Here is a 22,028-nt window from a genome sequence, read left to right as displayed (position 1 = left end):
CTCTAGTCCCTCCTTTAGTCCCTGCTCTAGTCCCTCCTTTAGTCCCTCCTCTCGTCCCTCTTCTCGTCCCTCCTCTAGTTCCCCTCGCGAGTCCCCTCTCGAGTTCCCTTCTCTAGTCCCTCCTCTAGTCCCTCCTCTATTTCCTCCTCTAGTCCCTCCTCTAGTCCCTTCTCTCTCCTCTAGTCCCCTCTCTAGTTCCCCTCTCGAGTCTCCTCTCGAGTCCCCTCTCGAGTTCCCCCTTGGTTCCCCTCTCGGGTCTCCTCTCGAGTTGCTACTCGAGTCCCTTCTCGAGTTCCCCCTTGGTTCCCCTCTCGAGTCTCCTCTCGAGTCTCCTCTCGAGTCCCCTCTCGAGTCACGTCTCAAGTCCCTACCCAATGTTCTGGTCCGTTGGAGGTTCCGCTGCGGGTCCTGCCAACTCCATGTCCTGCCAACTCCATGTCCTGTCCCGTTGGAGGCCCTGTCGACTACTCCTCTGCCAGGGGTCCTACCAATCGTATGTCTGTCCCGTTGGAGACCCTGCCGACTGCTCTCCTGCCGGGGGTCCTGCCAACCCTGTGTCCTGTCCCGTTGGAGGTCCTGCCGTCTACTCTCCTGCCGGGGGGCCTGCCAGTTCCTTGTCCTGTCTCGTTGGAGGCTCCGCCGACTACTCTCCTGCCGGGGGTCCTGCCAACCCTTTGTCCTGTCCCGTTGGGGGTCCCGCCGTCTACTCTCCTGCCGGGGGTCCTGCCAGCTCCTTGTCCTGTCTCGTTGGAGGTCCCGCCGACTACTCTCCTGCCGGGGGTCCTGCCAACCCTTTGTCCTGTGCCGTTGGAGGCCCCGCCGACTGCTCTCCTGCCGGGGGTCCTGCCGGCCCTTTGTCCTGTCCCGTTGGGGGTCCCGCCGTCTGCTCTCCTGCCGGGGGTCCTGCCGGCTCCTTGTCCTGTCTCGGTGGGGGTCCCGCCGACTGCTCTCCTGCTGGGGGTCCTGCCAACCCTTTGTCCTGTGCTGTTGGAGGCCCCGCCGACTGCTCTCCTGCCGGGGGTCCTGCCAATCCCGTGTCCTGGTCCTCTTCCGTGGGGGATCCTGCCGAGGCCTGTCCCACCAGCTCCGACACCGGGTCCTGCCCGGCCTGCGGAGCTGTCTAGTCTTCACCCTCGATCCCGGGCCCCTGAGAGCCACGGCCTTCGCCCTCGAGCCCGGCCCCCTGACTTTCCCGGCCGCGGTCCTCGCCCTCATGCTCGGCTCCCTGAGTTCGCCCGCGGTGGCCTTCGCCCCTCCATAACCCCCACCTTGGACTCTGTCTTGCCCCCAGGCCGCCCGAGTCCCCCTTCTCGGCTTCTACCTTGACCCCGGGCCGTCCGCCCGAGATCCCTTCCGGGTCCTCCGCGGTGCTCCTGGGTTGTCAGCCCAAACCCGTCCTCCTGACCCCCTCCACCCACCCTGGTGGCCCTAGTTTTTTGTAACTTGAATTGATAGATAGTTGAATTATAAGATATATAAAATATCAGCAACATTAAAACCAGATGGTGTTTATGCACTCCTCAGTCTTTAGGACTATGCTGAGCTTCTAAGGGTTAGTAAAACACCTAACGGGTCATTTACCTAGACTGATGATACTCCTAAAGATGCAATGGTTTTTAATATTGAAGCAGGGGTCTGCCATATCAAACTTTTGAACAAATAATCTGAATTTGATTAAAAAAAAAAGTTGCTTCCAAATGTGTCTTTTGGGAGATAAATTAACTAAAATGACTGCAAACAGAGAAGAAAAAAACGTGTTGTATTGAATATAGCTAAAGGGGAAATAAATAAATTAAAAAACCACAATAATGTTTACTTCTGGAGGATTTGTTTTATATAGACAATATGACATCATTGCTGTAATGTCTGATGTGGCGACAATAATGACTCCAAGAAGGGATTGTCAAGCCGTTATAAACTAGGATATACTCACAGGACTTCAAGCTTGCTGCAGGACTTCAATATTGAGTGGTTGAGAGTTTGAATCTGGTTTCCTTCAAGATCCCTGTGAGCAGAACACAAAGGGAGGGGGGGGACATGTTGTTTAAACTTTACAAAACACATATCGTGTTCACATGTGAAAACATTTCTAAATGAGCACAAGAATAGTAATAAAATATAACATTTGTTTGGTGTTTTGGGGTTAGAAAAATATAACATAACCTTGTATTGTTGCAAATATTAGATATGTTTTACTACTTGCACTTTGTTGTTTATAGTGTATTTGTTGATGTACTGTGCACCAGAATTGCCCTCTGGTGACAATAAAGCTTTATTGAATTGAAAAGGGAAAACAATAAGGAGACAGGTTGGTATTTAAAGAGGGGAATTGGTATGAATGCTGATTGACTTGTGGACGAGGTCATTCTTAATGTCAGACTCATCCTTCATCTCACTTGCTGACAAATATTGTTAAATCTCATCTCATCCACTTATTGTCAGCAATTTGTCAGCACCCTGTCACCTCTGTCTACCATTCACTTTTTTATGTAATCACAAAAGCACAAGCACACACACAAACTGATAAAGTATTTAAAGAGCAGATGTGTACTGAGTCACACACATGCACTACACACCTGCTCACACACAAGCACACTGTCAGAGCAGACTCACAGCCAGTCCAAGGCAGGCATGTGTTGACAGAAGCTGGGGTGTGGGAGCTGCTGCAGCGCGGTGCCCACCATGGATCTGAAAAAAGGAAAACATATTTATTTTTCAAAACAGAAAATTGGACACCCTCAGCGGGGGGTTCCCATTGTTACGGAGCGGAGGTGATGCACTGTTGCTTTGTATAACACACAAAACATGTGTTACGTCTTTTGCTCACATTTTTAATAACATTACATTTTATGGCAAAGTCACCATGTGTTCCTGCTGACTTCAGAGTTGGCAGCCACTTAGAAAACCTTTTAATACAAAAAGTAAAAACTGACAAACGTGCATCATGAGTCCATATTTAACTTTGTCAAAGACGTTCTGTTTACGATTTGTTGGTTGGTCTTTGTGTCTTTGATGTAGTGTTCTCAGGATAAAATGATTTATGCTCACAAATAATGTATCAAACAACAGTGGATTAAATACATAATACATGGTTCACTGTAATTTATAACCCTCTTCCTGGGAATGTTTGAAGTAATTGTTTACATTTCTGCAAGTATACTGAAATTAATGTATGTCTAATCATTGGAAGGTAATAAATCAGAACAAAAGCCTTGGATTTAAAAGATAGTCGGCTCTTAATGCAATAACACGATTAGTAGTTTAAAGGTAACATCAAACCCTTCTCAGGAGCCTTTAATCAAATGGAGTTAAATCTCCCAGCACTGTGAGGGTTAAAGTAAAGTCAGTTTTCAAAGAAGAACATTTTATATTTCGTGGGGTAAAACTTCAGACAGATGAGAGACTGAGTAGAGACCCGCGACTGCAGTTCATTCCACAGATGGATGAAGAAACAAAAATACAGACTATAGTCACTTCTCTGAGAGTTACTCCCGGGAGGTAAAAAACGATCTTTGAAGGAGTCAGGCAGAGTGAGTGTGTAATAGATTGTTTTTGTAACATTGACAGTATTTTAACTGTTACCTTTGTTAATGTAGTTTAATCGTAGGATGTTTGGAAAGGATGAGAAGGTATTAGGCTTGTTTGAGACACATTGCGGCTCGCCTCGAAAGTAGACGAGAGTAGCCGATCGCAGCCGGGGGAGGTCTCAAAAAGCTCGCCTGAACTGAAGTCGGACAGCTCGGAGACGGCTTCTTCATCTTCTTCTTCTTCTCTCGGTTTTTTGGCGGATTGCAAACAACTTTAAGGTGCATACCACCACCTCCGGAGTCGGCTTGACTCGGTTTGCATTTATAAAGAATGCACAAATGTGTTTAATCGTTAATGTCAGATATGTACTAAGTAAATACATTTCTTCCTGCTCAAGATTAGATTTAACTTTATTGTTATTGCACATATTACAGGTACTGAGAGAACGAAATGCAGTTTAGCTTCTAACCAGGTGCAACAAGCAGTGAAGTGGAAAGTAATGTACACAATCTACAGAATAACATATAGAATGAATTGAATGATGAATAAACAGTGGGGTATGAATACAATAGATATCAGCCTGTGAGCAGTATGAACAGTGTGTATGAATATGCTAAGATATATAAAGTATGAAAACGGTAAGCAGTATAGTATAAAATATATAGATATTAATTTCATGATGATAAACATTGTGGAACAATGATGAAAAATGGGAATGGATGTGGCGACGTAAAATTGACACAAAACAACAACAAACTTTTGCCAGCCAATTGGAGAGTTTCATCAGCAGCACGTGGTAAAAACCACCAATGAGCGCTCAGCTCGAGATACCAGCGAGCCGTTTCCCATCAAGCATTTCGCTTCCGCAGCTCGTGGAGAGCAACTGCGCCAACTCGCCTCGCCTCGCTCTCAAGGCTGCGGGCGTCTTTGTCCCGCGAGATTTCAAAGTCTCATGTGGGCGAGCCTCCAGAGCAAGTCGGACAAAATGACTAACCATCATGCAACGCACTAGCAAGACGTTGATCGCAACTGCGCACGTCTGCGCAGGTCTTGCTTGTCTCAAACAAGCCTATTCTGTCTGCGCTTGTTTGTGTTTGTTTTGGAGACATGTGATCTGTTCAACTGTGATCGACGACTAGGTGGCCTTGATCTGGGAGACGGAGATCGATTGCTCTTGTCTCCGCCCACATATCTGGGGGGGTTCGCGGTACTTTCCGGAGAATTAAACCTAACTTTGACTCTTGTCAAAATTCTTCCCTTTTATCAGGTATGTAGATAGTACAAAACCATAACAAATTGGGCCAAACTATAACATAACATGTGTAAGGAGTGTTTTAAAGTGGTTGTGTGAAATATTGAGTGTGTTATTATTACGTTTTATCAGCTTGGGCTGATGTGTGTGATAGCCGAGAATGTAACGTCTACATGGTAGGGGTGTAACGGTACACGTACCCGTACCGAAATTATTCGGTACGGGCCCTTCGGTTCGGTACACGTGTGTACCGAAGTGTACCGAACGAATATAACGTTAACGTAAAAAATTGAGAAAGTGAACAACTTCTTGGAAGTAATCTGAGGTGCTGCGTCGGATTCAGCTGGTCAGAGGGATGCGTTCAAAACTGTCGAAAATTAATGGCGAACGCAGATAAAGTTGAGCTCGAAAATCCTCCAGCATCAATGAAGTCTCCGGTTTGGGAACATTTTGGTTTCGCAGTTACGTACAAGGATGACGGACAAAGACAGGTGGACCAAACCAAAGCTGTTTGTCGGCATTGTTCAACTAAAATTGGTTACGCGGCTGGCAATACATCAAACTTGCACACTCTTGAAAAGGCATCACCCGAACGTGAATATAACCGGTACCAAAAGAAAAAAGACTGAAGTGCAAACCCAACTCCCGCTAGCATTTAGCCTCCACCACTCGCAAAAACTTCAGACCGAGTCAAAGCTATTATAAACGCCAAATATTCTTATGTTGCCATGTTAGCAAAGCGCTACCTGGCTGTATCTGCTACCTCTGTCCCTAGCGAGAGGGTTTTCTCCACAGCAGGAGACATTGCTAGTGCCAGCAGATCTGCCCTTTCAGCAGCCATGTGGAACAAGTTCATCTTTCTTTAAACAACATGAAAATACAATGACAAGCAAGTCCTAATGTCAAGCTGGCTGCTTAGGTGCTAGTACAGTACAGTTCAGATACAGATTATTTCAGTTCATCGAAAAGCTGCACCTTAATGTTCATTTGATTATATTTTGTATTTATTTGAGTGAATATTCACAGTTTAATAATAATTAAAAACCCAAAACTAATAGTTTATGTTTTGTGAGTACTAGTACAGTAAAGTTCAAATACAGATTATTTCAGTTCATCGAAATGCTGCACCTTAATGTTTATTTTATTATATTTTGTATTTATTTGAGTGAATACATTATTCACAGTTTAATAATAATAAAAAAATATATATATATGTTTTGTTTTGTGAAAAAAAATTCTGCTGTACCGAAAACGTACCGAACCGAACCGTGACCAAAAAACCAAGGTACGTACCGAACCGAAATGTTTGTGAACCGTTACACCCCTACTACATGGTTACATGAACTGCGTAGTGCGCATTTGCCGCCATCTTGTGTATTGTGTATGCACACAGTTATATGTAATATGTTGTCTTTATATTTTAGTTAAATAATTCTGTGAGGGTTCTGCTATGTTGTCAATTATATTATCAATGATATTGTGGTAATTAAGGAGTCTCATGATTGAAATACAGTGTTAATAGCCAAGTTGTATGTGCTATTGAAAGGTGTTGCATTTGTTGACTGACTCGAGTAAAGTACCGGAGAATGAAACCTAACTTTGACTCTTGTCAAAATTCTTCCCTTTTATCAGGGGCGTAACAAGTGCACATGTAAACAAAGCTTTTATCTGTCAAGCATCATCCTTAAAGGTGGGGTAAGTTTGAGAAACTGGCTCGAGATACACTTTTTGTTATATTCCATGGAATGCTCTTAACGTCCCAATAGCAATGAATATCTTAAGTGCTTTGACAAAAAATCCATTAAAAAATGTAATCTGTGGAAGCCGTAGTACTGTAAAAAGCACGACCAATCATTTTAGCCGGGCCGGCTAAAATAACTGGATGGCCTACCTGCCTGTCAGCCTTCCATCTGTGCACAAACTTATCTCGTGCCCTCATTGGTCATGTGCGCGTTCGTGTGTTTTGGAGGAGGGGCTCTGTAAAGAAGTGGCAGATTTTTTCCGGTTGTGTACTTTCAAATCCTAGCACACTCGAGCTGGTTTCTCAAAAATTACCTATGCTTGCATGCAGGGCTGTGTGATGCGTAGTGCAGTAGATCTGCAGTAGTAGTGCTTGTAGTTAGTGCATGCTTCATGCTGCTTCTGCTTGCTACTCTGCTTTCAGCTACTGCCGCCGGCTAGCCCTCCTCGTGCAGGGTGAAAAGAGGAGCCGAGTGTGTAAGTCTCCTTCTGCTGGTACAAAGCCGCTCCACCGCCAAGACTCCTGCAGTGCCTCCTCGTGGCCACACACGGTAACTGGGTACCGTGAGGTCCCAGGCTAAACTGTAGGGGATCTCGGAGCAACAGTGGGCCCCAGAGGCAAGGCGCGCAGGCCCATCGGTGTGTGGACATGCCCTGGCGCCTGCCAACCACTGTCCCAGCTATGGGTAAAAAATAGCAGGGGCAGATGGGGCTCATAGCCATGGAAGGCAACCCATCTAGGAGAAGGACACTCTGAACTAAAACCAGGACTGAGAGGAGTTGCGCCCCCCAGTCCTTAATCAGCATAGTAAAGCCAACCATGAAGAACAAAGTCATCCCAAATCCTATACTTCCAGCGGCGGGAGTCCGTAGGAACATCGCAGCGGATGGTGGCGCTGGTCCTCCTTCCGGAGGACAACATGACGATAAGACCCTAAACCCGCAAGGGAGGGTCCGATCACAGCACCCCGTCCGATGCACTCATGCGTTGTCGGAGACCATTTGTAATGGGAACCTTCAATGCATGTTAGGGGTGTAACGGTATCCGTATTCGTACCATCACGGTTCGGACGTCACGGTTCGGCACACGCAGTCAAACGCCGAATACGCCGAATACGCCTTTTTTTTTACGAGTGGGAAAAAAGTCTGTCATTCAGGGCAGTATCCACTACATTATATATAATCCAGGGGGCGGTATTGCACCTAAAAGCTGTTTGCCAGCCGCCCTTAAACAACAAATGAAGAACAAGAAGACAACAACAAAACGAACAAAATACAAGAAGAAGAAAAGTTAGTATGGTGAGTTCAGATAACACACAGGAGCTAGAACCCACCTGCTTCTTTTAAATCAGCTGTGTGGGAACATTTCGGGTTCCCTGTGGACTACAATAACGATGAAGTGTGTGAGTGGTGGATCGGACGAGTGGTGGATTGGACGAGGACGGTGTGTCGGCGTTGTTCGACAGCGGTGCGGTATGCTAATGGTAACACGCCAAACATGCTAAATCATATCAGAAGGCATCACCCAGATTTGCCAATCACCGGAGCCAGGCAAAAGACAACAGCAGTTCAACAGCTTATCCCCGCTGTTTTTAAGAAGCCAATAGACATGAGAGCCGAGAGACCAAAATAAATAACGGAAGCTTTTGGCATATGTTTTTCAACGACTTTGCGCTCTTGAAACACTTTCTTATTATTTAAGATAATATTTTCAAGACATTCTTTTTGAGTGAAGGCAGCGCACGGTGAAAGGCAATATGGGGAGGCCTGGAGGGTCATAAATGAGATGACTGGGCGGAAGAGGACTAAGGAGGGACAGGTTGAGGGAGACCCCCCCGAGGAGAGGGTGACGACCAGAGATGGGGTCGTTACTAAAAAAATGTAATATATTACATATTACTTTAAAAAAAAAAAAAGTAATATATTACACTACTTCGTTACTCTCTACATAAAGTAACTCGTTACTTTACTCGTTACTTTACTCGTTACTTTACTCGTTACTTTACTCGCCGAGGACGTACGAACTGCGCATGCGTGAGTGGCAAAAACTCTCCTTACCAGCAGGCGGCGGTAGTGTGTATTTGTCATTCAAAACAGGCAACAACCGGAAGACAGAGAAGAAGAACAGACTACGTGATATAAACAAACAACAAATAGCGTGTGCCTTAGCTTCACCTTAGCATGTGTTCTTTGCAGCTGTTTGTTGATGTTTGACGTGGTGTACTTATATTATTCTGTTTTCTTCAAGGTTGTGTCTTCCTGGTCGAATGTACTTATTGTAAGTCGCTTTGGATAAAAGCGTCAGCTAAATGCAATGTAATGTAATGTGTTTACAGCAGTGGATAACAGCTTCTGGCCTGGACACAGTTTGCACCTCACCGTCACTTTCCTGTCTATTCTTCGGACGAACTCAAAATAATGGGCATACCTCCACCCCTCGAAAGTTATCGCTGACTCAGCCATGTTTATGCAGCACTGCACGTGGAGATGTTGACGCGCAAGTCGCGCAGATTACGTACATATAAACCTGCGGCGGAAACCCCTCTTGTTTGTCAGTGTGATTATGACTGATTTTAGTAACAAAGTAACGTGTGTCGGGGCAATGTTAGTAACTGTAGTGTGATTACTGAATTATAAAAGTAACGCGTTACACTACTCCGTTACCGACAAAAGTAATATTATTACAGTAACGCGTTACACCCAACTCTGGTGACGACCTGGTTCAACCACTTCCAAAGCCTGCACAATAGCGGATGGAGCTGAGGAAAGTATACCAGCATTCCTTCAGAACCTGCCCATCGACGATGGTCCCTTCACAGCCAGTGAGCTTGCCAGGGCGAAGTCCACAGTGAGAGAGGGCAAGAGTGCTGGGCCGGATGGCATACCCCCGGTGGTCTTAAAGTACTGTGATCTCGATGACCTCATCCTAGACCTTGGCAACCTCGCTCTACTGCACAACATGCAGCCTGATATATGGTCTCTCTCCAACATCATCCCGGTGCCTAAAGCTGGAGACCTCTCAAAGCCAGACAACTACCGAGGCATCAACCTGACATGTATCACCGCAAAGGTTTACAACCGGATGATACTGAACAGGATACGGCACGCCATCGACCCTCACCTGAGGGAGAACCAGAATGGCTTTCGAGAGGGGAGAACCACCGCAGCCCAGATCTTGGCACTAAGGAGAATGATCGAAGAGGTGAAAAAGGATAACCTGACTGCTGTACTGTGCTTTATCGACTTAAAAAAGGCATTTGACTCGATCCATAGAAGCACAATGGTGAAGATCCTTGAGGCCTACGGTGTTCCTCTCAACCTACTCCGGGCAATAGAGACCATGTACGCAGGAACAAGGGCCAGGGTGGTGACCCCAGACGGCAACAGCGAGGAGTTTGACATCCTGGCTGGGGTAATGCAAGGGGACACCCTGGCCCCCTTCCTCTTCATCATGGTCTTGGATTATGCGCTCAGGAAGGCCATCAGTGGACGAGAGCAGGATCTTGGCTTCACTCTAACACCAAGGAGGTCGAGACGACACCCCACAGTAGGGCTGCACGATTAATCGAAAAAAGATCATGATCTCGATTCACACACCTATGCGATCTCATTTCTAAATTACGGCGATCCTATGATGTCATGCTGATTTTATTTTTTTGAATTTTTTATTATTTTACTTATGAATAATACCAACTTGCAATGTCAATCATACTTAAACGATGTAAAGCAAATATACTCTATACATTTAACATTAAAGTACCATGATCGCATGCAAATGGTAGTGTTCTGTCTGTCTCTCCTCCTCTCATGCAGTGTTAACGCTGCAGCCACTCGTGTTGCCAGTTTTTGCGGAAGGAATAAGCAACCAGGTCTATGAAAACAAGCGCAAAAGAACATGAGCACTTTAAACCTATATATGTCGGGTCGGCTATTTGAAAATAACCTATCTACAATCTCACAACCGCAACAACCATTATTACTTACTACCAAGCAACTTTACAGAAAGATTATCCCAATGTGGCTTATAATAAGTATACCTGGCAACACTCACTGACTGCAACACGTGAGGGCAGGAGCCGGCAGTATGTTTACAGAAGCGTTAGCATTAGCACTGATTACAAGAAAAACAGAAATGAGTGACACAGAAATGAGTTACGAGGAGGTCGAGGACAATGACACCGATGAAAATCCCGGTGGCGACTCTGGCGAGAGTGAGAGGAAAGTTGTGCTTGTGCCGAAAAAAAGACCACATTCATCCAGTGTGTGGAACTTTTTTGGATTTGATCCTGATGATGACTTACACAAAGTCGTCCACTGTAAGCATTGTTCTCGCATCGTCGAAATGACGTCAGGTAACACCACAAACCTATTAAATCACCTGCAACGTCACCATAAAATACAGTATGCTTTAGCAAAGAAGGATAACCCGAAAAAAATATCAAACCCGCAGACAACGACGCAAACATCCATAAGCCAAACGTTATTCAACGGAACACCATATTCACACAGCTCATGAAGGCACAAAGAGATAACGAAAGCCATCACCTTTTACTTGGCTAAGGATATGGCATCAATAAATACAGTTCAAAATGAAGGGTTCAACAACTTGATGAAGACGCTGGATAAGCGGTACTCAGTGCCTTCCCGCAACTACTTTTCACGTACTGCATTGCCTGCCATGTACTACAAGACTCAAACCACAGTCGAGACAGAACTGAAAGATGTCCAGCACTTTGCGACAACAACTGACCTGTGGTCCAGTCGTACCATGGAACCATATATGAGCCTGACGGTGCATTTCATCACCAGTGATTTCATCATGAAAAGTCGGTGCCTACAGACAGCTTTCTTCCCCGTGGACCACACGGGCGACGAAATTGCAGTGGGAGTCTCCAGTCCTGGAGCTTGGATCCGAAAAGGATGGTGTGCATCACTACAGAAAGTGGATCAAACATCATAAAAGCATCCGACATAAACAACTGGACAAGGCTCCAGTGTTTTGGCCACAGGCTACATCTGGCTATAGGTGAGCTGAGTACAATCCATCCCACAGTAAAGTCCTCTGTTCATTTAAGTCTGAAAGTGTAGAGTTAAATTAACTGTCAATATTGTACTGAACATGTTTATGTATTTAAAAAAAAAAATCTTATTTCATTTAACTAATTACCACCATTTTAAATTGTAATGTATAGTCTAAATATTATAGTACCCCCCGCCATTTGGGTATATATTTATACTCAGGCTTAAATGAATAGGCCAGACCCCATACATTTTTCCCTTAGAGATTTCCAAAAATATTTATATAAATTATTTTAAGCCTAGAATCAAGCCATCCAGGATACTGGTGATTCATGACCATAACACGTTTGATTTTGTGAAAAAAAAGTTAAAACTGCAAAACAAAGGGTATTTATTAAATGTAGAATATCATATAATTAAATATTCATTCATTTTTCATAGAATCAAATGTGTTATGGTCATGATTCACCAGTATCCTGGATGGCTTGATTCTAGGCTTAAATTAATTGATATAAATATTTTAGGAAATCTCTATGGGAAAAATTAATGGGGTCTGGAATGATGGAACCAGAACATGGCTGCCACTGCTATGCCCTATATTGAGGATTTTACTGTGCATTACATTTTAGCTATGCCTTAATGAATTACTGTTATATGTATATATATATTTTTTTACCATTTTAAACCATTATTTTTTTGTCATGTTTTTACAGCAAAGTTGAACATTGTTTCTCTCTCTCTCTCTCTAGAGAATTCAATGAAAGATGAACGAATCAGCCGTGCTATGGGGGTCTGCAAAAAGATACTGAGCTGCTTCAGCCACAGCTGGAAGCGGAAGAGAGAGCTTGCACAAGCACAAAAAGACCTCAATCTACCTGACCACAAGCTCAAAACGGAGTGCCAAACAAGATGGGGATCCCGTCTAGCTATGGTCAACAGGGTCCTTGAAGAGGCCATTACACGAGTTCTCGCCCGGAACACTGACCGGAACAAGTTCGCTAGAGGTAACATTCTGACATGGCAAGACATACAGGTTCTTGAGGTGACAAGACACTAACACCACTGGCAGAATTCACAGATGCGCTCTCAGGGGAGCAATATGTGTCTGTCTCCTCTGTGAAGCCAGTCCTCCACCTCTTCGAATCACTGATGGCAGTGAAGGAAGACGACCCTGCACTCGCTCGCTCGATTAAAACAACCATCCTGCAGTACCTTCAGGAGAAGTACAGTGATCCAAAGACACAGGCGCTGCTCGACATAGCTACAAGTCTGGATCCAAGGTTCAAACTGGACTATGTCAGCGAGGACAACAAAACCACTGTCAAGACCAGACTGAAGGATGAGATGACTAGCATCGTTACTATGGTAACTGTTTATATTAATTGGGAAAATGTATTTAGTTTATCAACCTTAGTATTTAACTGCTGAGATATTACTTAAGTTATCAAGTGTAGAATATTAAGGTTAACCTTTTTATTAAATTCTATTTTCCCTTTTCAAGGAGAGTCTCAGCCTCACTCCCACCACAGCTTCCTCCAGTGCCACGCCCCCCCCTGGTGGGAAGAAGAGAAAGACCTTAGGCAGCTTTTTTAAAGTAGCAAAGGGGAACGAGGCAGCTGCACCTGAAGTCGAGCAAGTTGTCGACATGGAACTAGGCGCATATCTACTCTCAAGAAATATCGACAGCGAAGATGACCCCTTAAAGTGGTGGAATAACAACAAGGGACAATACCCAAGATTGTCCATGCTGGCCAGGAAATACTTATGTATTACTGCGACCAGTAGCCCTTCAGAAAGGGCTTTCAGTACAGGGGGGAACATTGTAACTTGCCAGCGTTCCTCCCTGAAACCTCAGAATGTCGACATGTTAGTGTTCTTAGCCAAGAATCTTAGTGCAGTAGATGGACTGTGCTAGTAGCTAGGCAGCTAGGCTTTATTTACATCTATTCTAAAGCTGTAACTTTATGTTCTGTTCCGTTTTTATATTCAGTACTGACTGCAGTATTTAAGTTAATCCTTTTGTTAAATTATGTTTTTGTTACAAGAGAGACAAATTAGATTAGATTAGATTAGATTAGATTATAATCTTTAATTACCACACAGCCAGGCTGGTGGAATTCGTGTTGAAATGTTGTCTGTTTAAATGTATTGTACTGTAGTGCAATAAATATTTTCATTGAAACGATGAGAATCGTGTGAGAATCGTGATCTCAATTCTTATAGAGGAAAATCGTGATTCACATTTGAGCAAGAATCGTGCAGCCCTACCCCACAGTAGTCCTGACAGACCTGGACTATGCGGACGACATCAGCCTGCTCTTCGACAGCGTGGAGCAAGCACAGGAACTCCTGAACGTGTGCCAAGGTTGGCCTTAGGCTAAACACCAAGAAAACTGAGGTTATCACCTATAACATCTTACCTGAACATCCACCTCTGACAACAACAGAAGGCACTGTGCTTAAAGAAGTCAAGGACTTCAAGTACCTGGGCTCATGGGTCAACTCAACCGAGCAAGATCTTAAGGTGAGGAAGGCACTTGCATGGAGGGCCCTGAATGGCATGACCAGTGTATGGAATTCCAACCTCCCCCGTCAAATCAAACTCAGCTTCTTCTATGCAACGGTAGAGTCTGTTCTCCTCTATGGCAGTGAATGCTGGACCCTGAAGCCAACCCTGCAAAAGTCTCTAGACGGATGCTACACCAGAATGTTGCGAGGAGTACTTAACATCAGCAATAGTGTACATGTAACCAACAAGATCCTGTACGAGGGGAATACCAAGGGTGAGCGAGAAAATTGCAGCCATGAGAATGAGACTAGCAGGACATTGCCAAAGGCATCAAGAGCTGCCAGCCGGCAAATTGGTGCTGTGGGAACCAACACACGGGCATCGGTCACAAGGACGTCCCGCACAAACATACGTGGACGTACTCAAGAATGACGTAGGAGCACAAAGTACCAATTAACTGGCCAGAAGTATGGAGAACCGGGATGACTGAAAGCAACGATGGAGGGCTCGTCTGAGGACGACCTAGAGCCCACTTTTTTGGCTGGTGAGCTACTTTTGAAATGACCAGCTCACCGAGGTCTACCAACCAAAAATAAAATCCCAAATTGCAAGGGTTGCTGAAAAACACGTTTTATTTATACATGGGATAACTACAATAGAGCTGCAACAAACGACTAATTTGATAATCGATTAATCTATCGATTAATGAAACGATTAATCGACTATTTGGACTATTACTGTATGCCTTGCACAATTTCTCAAACGCTCTTATTTAGCCATCAACTTTTAGATTTAGCTTGAGGTTGTTTTAGGCATGTGGAAACTAACAATAAAGACAATAAAAGATGAATACTTGATTCAAAAATACATATATTATTAAATTAACTTAACAAATTGTTTACAAAATTAACATTGCTTTTTATTTAAATTAAATAAATAATATTTCACATCAAAAGAAACAACAATGTTTTAACAAATCGTATTAAATAATCTGATGACAGAACTGTAAAGAGAATAGCTGAAACTTTAACAAAATAAAGAGTAACACAATTACCTCTAATCATTAACCCATGTTTATATAATGGAGTTAACTCTGTGTGTTTCTGCTAGCATACATAACACCTGACGTGGAAACGTTAGTTGTGGATGGGGCTACAGAGCTACTAGAAAGACAGTCGAACCCGGTGCATTCCTCCGTCTGAATGTGGTGCACTTTTGCTAAATGTTTAGACAAATTGCTCGTGTTACCGCCCTTACATGCAAGCATGCCTTGGCAAGGAGCATTGTCCACCTCAAGACGGGTAACATTTAACCACACCTTGGAGCGCTTCTCTCCGCAATCCCCGCCGTGTGTTGCTGCATGTAGTGTGTGTAAGCTGCCCCGCCCCCTCGCACACAGACGGCGGGGGAGAGAGAGATCTCGTCTCGATTGGAAAGATCAAAAGAGTTAGCGACACTAAGACTGCAAGATAATGTTTGTGTAGCAATAATACATGACCTTTCTCTTTCTCAACTCGCTACTCGGAGGGAAGTCGGTGTCATATGCCTTGTGAACACTCCGATAATGCCTCTCCACGTTACCTTTCTTTGGCAGAGCGACGCTTGCTTTACAAATAAGGCAAATAACCTTTGAATGTGACATCACAAACAAATATTCTTCCTCCCATTCTGGGTGGAAGTGGTATGTCTTTAGCTTCTTGCTCGGTCCCGCACTCATTTGGTTGTTTGTCTCTTGTTTGTCTATTTAACTTAATTTGAGTTTTCCCGGCACTTGACTGATTTTGTATCGCTTTGCATTCTGGGTTAACAGACTGGAAAGCGATAGGTTGCTTTTTCTGTCAATCAAGTAAACTCCTGAATTAAGTGGCAGGGAGGCCAAGGGAGGAGGGATCAAAAGCTGTTTTGTCTATTTTAACGGAGCTGGATTTTTTTTATTTTTATGAATGACTCGCGATCTACCAGCATTGCCCCCACGGTCGACCGCGGTCGACGTACTGGGTACCTCTGACCTAGAGAGACCTACCCAAGGAGGCATTTATTGAAATGGATACCTGTTAAGGGAAGACAAGAAAAATAGAGAGTCTTTGATACAAGACTATGTGTCCCGGTGTGTCAGGGAACTCATCAAGTGTCAGAAAATACTCTCTCTTTTCCTCTAAAAAAAAAAAAGGATCTGTAACGGATCTGATACAGACTGATCCAGATTTGAATTATTTTCTACGTCACAAAAGGGGTGCTCCGCTTAGTGGTCAATTCTCCACCTATCAGGGGAATTAGAGGTTGGGCCACGGCCGGCCATTGCCACTCGAACGCGCTGGAGACGCTGTAGTACCCTTCCCTTGCATGGTTGCCATGGGTGCCCTTCTGTTTATTCTCCGCTGTGGCTCTTTTTCTCCCTCCCCGAGGCAAGCGTTTGCGCCTCTTGCTTTAAAACAAATGAATAATGACTCATAATCATATGTAATAAGGGATAATGTGCAGCGACGCGGTCATTATGGGGAAAAGAACACCAATAGGCTGATCAGGAGCCCGACGCGAAGTTGTTACTGTTTGAACGAACGTAGCAACGGAAGGAACTGCTTCGAAAGCGTTTTTGAGGAGCTTTTTGATTACAAAACATCGTTGCTTGCTTTAAAAGTAGCACAATTCATTATGTCAAACCTTAGAAAGTATCTAGATATCCCAACCCAGTCTCACAAAAAAATGTGTAATAACTACGTTGGTCCACAACGTAGGACGTAGTATTTCCACAAAAACGCCTCTGAAATTGTAAGATCCCTACGTTTTTTTTCACCATTCATTTCCAATGGCTGGCGTCTATGTCACGTGATCTTCAAATTTCTCCCTGCAGAAAAAAAAAACATGGCCGAACTTCGTTTTATTCTCGGTGTAAAATGCCTATTTTAAAGTTAGTTTGGCCATTAAAATGCGTTTTGATGTCATTTGATGCGAGAAATATGAGTTGTTATTTCAGATTATGTGTGCAGTGGATGCACATGATCTTTAGTTTGCTAGTTATTACGAAGATTACTTCAGGAAATTGTGTCTATACAACGTTTTCATTGTCACCAAGGTGGTTGCTAGGTATGCTGCTATCGATATTATTTCTGTTATGTTGTGTAACTGTTTAATAGTGTTATCTTTATTGCTACCCCCTTCCCCGTCAATGTATAGTGTTGGTCCACAGCGCAAACGTATTAGTTTAACAAAATCCGCATCTAAAATTGTGGCATAGATATGTTATTTTCCCCTGTGCAATTCTCCATTTACTCAACAATAACACATAAATTAATTATCCTTGTGTTTATTTATTTGTTTGATTAATAAACACAAGTTGGAGTCCGTCAGGACCGAGGGTCGGAGCAGCTCATTTGCTTTACAGAATATTGCACCCGGAAGTAAGTATTCTCTCCGCTTCGCTTGACAAACCCCGTGATAGTCCTCAAGCTCTATGATTGGAGAGTGTGCCGAGCGTCGAACAGCACTTGAAATGGGATGGAACCATGGCAGACTGTCCAAAACTGGATTTGAACGGGTCCATCCCGTCCCCCAACCCGTCCCCAGAACTACACATGCTGGCTATTGTGTTTCGCAACATGTTCTATGGCACGTCTCTACTGGGAGTTGTAGTTTTAAAAGACGTTTTCGTATTTCCCATAATAAGAAGTGGCCAGTATTAAGCGGTGTACATCCCTGGAGGTTTAGGGGATAGAAAACACTCAAATGTAAAACATATAATTAATAAATGGGTGAAAATTGCTTGTGCCCATAATGGGCAGCATTACCCACATGCCAGCTAAGGTCAGAAGAGCTTTATTTAACAGCTGGTCTTATGTTTGTGACCCCTCCTGTTGTTAATTGATAAGCCTGAAACATGTACTTGTCAAGGTTCAGAGGCACATTTTGAAAATATGGCAGTAGCCATCGATCATCTTAAGATAAGATATACTTTATTGATCCCAAGTTGGAAACATTTGCGTTACATCAGCATGTGTAACAGTTGTAAATATTCAGTGGTGTTTATTTGTAAATCATTTAGTATAATCACACAAATTCTGTGTTTTATATTTAATAATTCTGTGTTCTTTATTTATTGATTGTTCAATACCTGACAAGAAAAACTTTGGTCGCAGGTTCCTCAACAGTGCATTACAAGACATCTATCAATATGTGTGTACCTTCTGCACATTTCTTATACTATCTACATACATCTTATATAAGAGTATAATACATATGTATAATATCAGTTAAATAAGTGCTTCAACATAGTTAACATTGCTGGAGGTATACACAAAGTTTTTCATTCATTGCATAACTACACCATAGTTGTGTATATGATATGTCAATAAACCTTAGAAAATCTTGAAATCTTGAAAGGGATGTGCAAAATAGTCATTATATACAGTCTTTAATTAACTATTAGTAGAGAATAACGAGTAATGAATATACTTTATAGGGATCCTATTAATATCTAATAATAAAAATAATGAAATTCAATAACATGCTTTAACCACTAGGTGTCACTTTATATCAGCTGTGCACCTTTATGGTGTAAATACAGCCTATCTAACAATTGGATCAAATATAAAAGTCAGCCGAATTAGTGTTGATACTGCAAGGAGACGTATTGTGTGAAAAGTAATGTAAGATGTTGTTTAATGGCTGATATATGTATGATCCATGTCACGTTTTCAGTGTTGGTGGCAGTTCCTCATGTTTGTCTAGAAGTCTTCTCATCAGGGCTCTATAAATACAGAACTACGGCAGATATGTAATATTTAATGCAGCCGAACCGTGTATTACAATGCCGTTATGTGATGACTTTCAAAGAGAAAAGCAAGCACACGAAAGTGTTTTCGGTCTGTTTCCGGTATTTGTTTATGACGATGTGATGTGAGATGTGAGACTGGAATTGCACAGGGGAAAATAACGTAGGCTATCTATGCCACAATTTTAGATGCGGATTTTGTTAAACTAATACGTTTGCGCTGTGGACCAACACTATACATTGACGGGGAAGGGGGTAGCAATAAAGATTACACCATTAAACTGTTACACAACATAACAGAAATAATATCGCTAGCAGCATACCTAGCAACCACCTTGGTAACAATGAAAACGTATCGACACAATTTCCTGAAGTAATCTTCGTAATAACTAGCAAACTAAAGATCATGTGCATCAACTGCACACATAATCTGAAATAACAACTCATATTTCTCGCATCAAATGACATCAAAACGCATTTTAATGGCCAAACTAACTTTAAAATAGTCATTTTCCACCGAGAATAAAACGAAGTTCGGCCATGTTTTTTTTTTGATTTGTTTGATGTCTGTCTGGACCGCTGCGTAAAAAGGAGGGTTTCTCTTCTTACTTCTATAAGAATAAAACACGGAGGACGGAGATCTCTTTTTCTCCCCCTCTTCTAACAGCCCAGCAGCTGATCTCAGAGCAAGCTTCCCTCTCCTGCAGGGGGGCGTGGTCAGCCCCCTGCAAAAACAGCTCTGGAAAGAGCAAATAGAGCGAAATGAGGCATGGCTAAAATGCAGGATCTGTTTGGTATTTTGAAAAAAAAACTATATTTATATACTTTATATAGGTATGGCCCTACAATATATTGTTCAAATATAGCATGATATGTTCCCTTTAAGTGGAGGGATGAAGCAGAGACGCAGAGGACAGCCTTAAGGCTTTCTCACCGGGAACAAAGACCAGGAGAACAATACTGCAATCTTCCCATTCTATAAAGACAAAGTGCCAGGGCGGTTTTAAGGTCAGTGAAGTAGTTACTGAAATGGAGAGGAGGGAAGAATAACAAGTGAAGTCAGAGAGAAAAGAGTGAGGTGACATGTCAGGATGGAAACAAGCCCTTTTGTTAAAAAAAACAAGGTGTGTATTTTTTGAGAAAAAGCATATGGCCCATGAAATGGCAAACAATCGTACCGTAAGACATCATTACTTGACTGCTGTTATAACACAAAGACATGACTGATTATGAAATGAAGTGTGAAATGTAATCACAGAGTACAACTAAATAGACATTTAACATGCATAAAGCTCTTGTCCTGCATACTCACATGTTTAAATAAGATAAACACAAAGAGTTCGTCAAATGAAGGTGGTTTACATTTAAAAATGCCCATGATATTAATATTCAATTTGGTAAGTTGAGATACAGTATGTTATTATAACCATTTGACATCAAAATGTTTATTTTCCCATGTGGAGTTTCTTCAGGTTAGCAATTATTGTCAAAGGGTATGATGCTTTCCTTCAAACTATATCCATATTATATTACATATGCAAGACAACTGCCGGAGTTATTTTGAGAATTGAAATCAGCCATCAATACAACAGATATTTAAGTAAAAACATTGCAACTCACAGGTACGTGAGGGACTGGAGCCCGGTGAAAGTGTCCTGGGACAGGATGCTCAGTGGGTTATGATCCAAAATCCTGACACAGAGAATTGTAAAGATAGTTAAACATTTTGGATAAGATTTGCTTTCTCACCCAGAAGATCAACACCACTTTCCCGTCAATTCGTGAAAACTACTGTGCAGCCAGTAAATAACTTTTGCGTACTGATGAGAAGTGGTGTTGATCTTCTGGTTAAATAAAGCAAATCTTATCTAGCCTAGCTTAGCATAAATAGAGAAGGGGAAAGAGCAAGCCTGGTTCTGTTTATTGGTAAAAAGGACTAACAAATAAAAATGTGATTTATGAACATGTTGTACCTTGTTGGTTGAATATTGGCTGTAGCTTAATATTCTAGCATATAGACATGATGAGAGTGGTTTTAATAAAACAATCATAAGAAGATTATTAAAGAGACCTTAGAACAAGAAACGGTCACAAAAACACAACAGCAAAACAGAAACACCACAATTCAAAATGTCTATAACAAATGCCTTTTAGTTTTTAAGTTGTCTGTACTAAAATAAACATGATGTGAAGTAGAGCCTTATCTAACCCCAGCACCCTGCAAACAAACTACTATCTAAACTAAATCTTATTCAGTTGGGTTGGATGCCATAGAGAAAACATGAAATAAAATTAAAAACAAATAATAAAGTCTGAGAGTTGGGTCCTTAACATTGAAACCTGGTTTAGTAGACTTATAAAACGACAGGCCAAAAACAAAGTGCACCGTTTAAAAAGCTCTGGAACAAAAACAATATAACGCACCCATAAAGCTATTTGCCTCATTAGCTTTACAGACATTCATTTCTGTGTAGTGGTACTCAAATTGGATTTCATTGGGGAAATAAGGCATAATCTCCACAGCTGCACAACGTTTATGACTCCTTATAGGGAAGTGCTCTTGTATTTTCACACACAGTGTCCTGCCATCTGCATTAATATGAAACCTCAGCAGAGTACACGACACAATGACCTTCTCGTGAGTAGGTAGATGTGTGTGTGTGTGTGTGTGTGTGTGTGTGTGTGTGTGTGTGTGTGTGTGTGTGTGTGTGTGTGTGTGTGTGTGTGTGTGTGTGTGTGTGTGTGTGTGTGTGTGTGTGTGTGTGTGTGGTGTGTGTGTGTGTGTGTGTGTGTTGTGTGTGTGTGTGTGTGTGTGTGTGTGTGTGTGTGTGTGTGTGTGTGTGTGTGTGTGTGTTACTCACAGCCACTGTAATTGATGGAGATCACTGAACACACCGGGACTCAGGAGGATATCAGTTTTCACTGAGAAACCTTGGGTAAAAAAACAGAGACAGAGGGATGATGTCTATTTTTGTTTATCTTATTCTCAGGGAATATAACCTTTCAAGCTAAACTAATTACATAATATAAAAGTCTTGACAATCTCTAGTTTCAGCTCTACAATGATTTGCTGATTTTCTTTGTCATATATCGTAGCAAACTGAATATCTGGGTTTTAGACCCAATGTATGTATGTTTCTTGTTTGTTTCTTTGCCATGTGATATGTGATCTCTGTTCTGTATCTATGACTGATTGACCTGAATGTTTTATG

At 42.6% G+C, this 22,028-nt stretch overlaps 1 protein-coding gene across 1 annotated transcript in view; it reads right to left on the bottom strand.

Moving 5' to 3' along the window:
- Nucleotides 1-22,028, bottom strand: part of rxfp2a (relaxin family peptide receptor 2a) — a 98,599-nt gene that overhangs the window by 30,382 nt on the left and 46,189 nt on the right. The window contains exons 8-10 of the mRNA XM_034099061.2: nucleotides 20,437-20,508; nucleotides 2,614-2,688; nucleotides 1,934-2,005 (exon numbers count right to left, since the gene is read on the bottom strand). Coding sequence (XP_033954952.1) covers nucleotides 1,934-2,005; nucleotides 2,614-2,688; nucleotides 20,437-20,508 — 219 coding nt within the window. The remainder of the gene's footprint in view (nucleotides 1-1,933; nucleotides 2,006-2,613; nucleotides 2,689-20,436; nucleotides 20,509-22,028) is intronic.

Source organism: Pseudochaenichthys georgianus, chromosome 14, assembly GCF_902827115.2.
Source record: "Pseudochaenichthys georgianus chromosome 14, fPseGeo1.2, whole genome shotgun sequence".
NCBI lineage: Eukaryota > Metazoa > Chordata > Actinopteri > Perciformes > Channichthyidae > Pseudochaenichthys > Pseudochaenichthys georgianus.
This window is presented reverse-complemented; position numbering and strand designations above follow the sequence as displayed.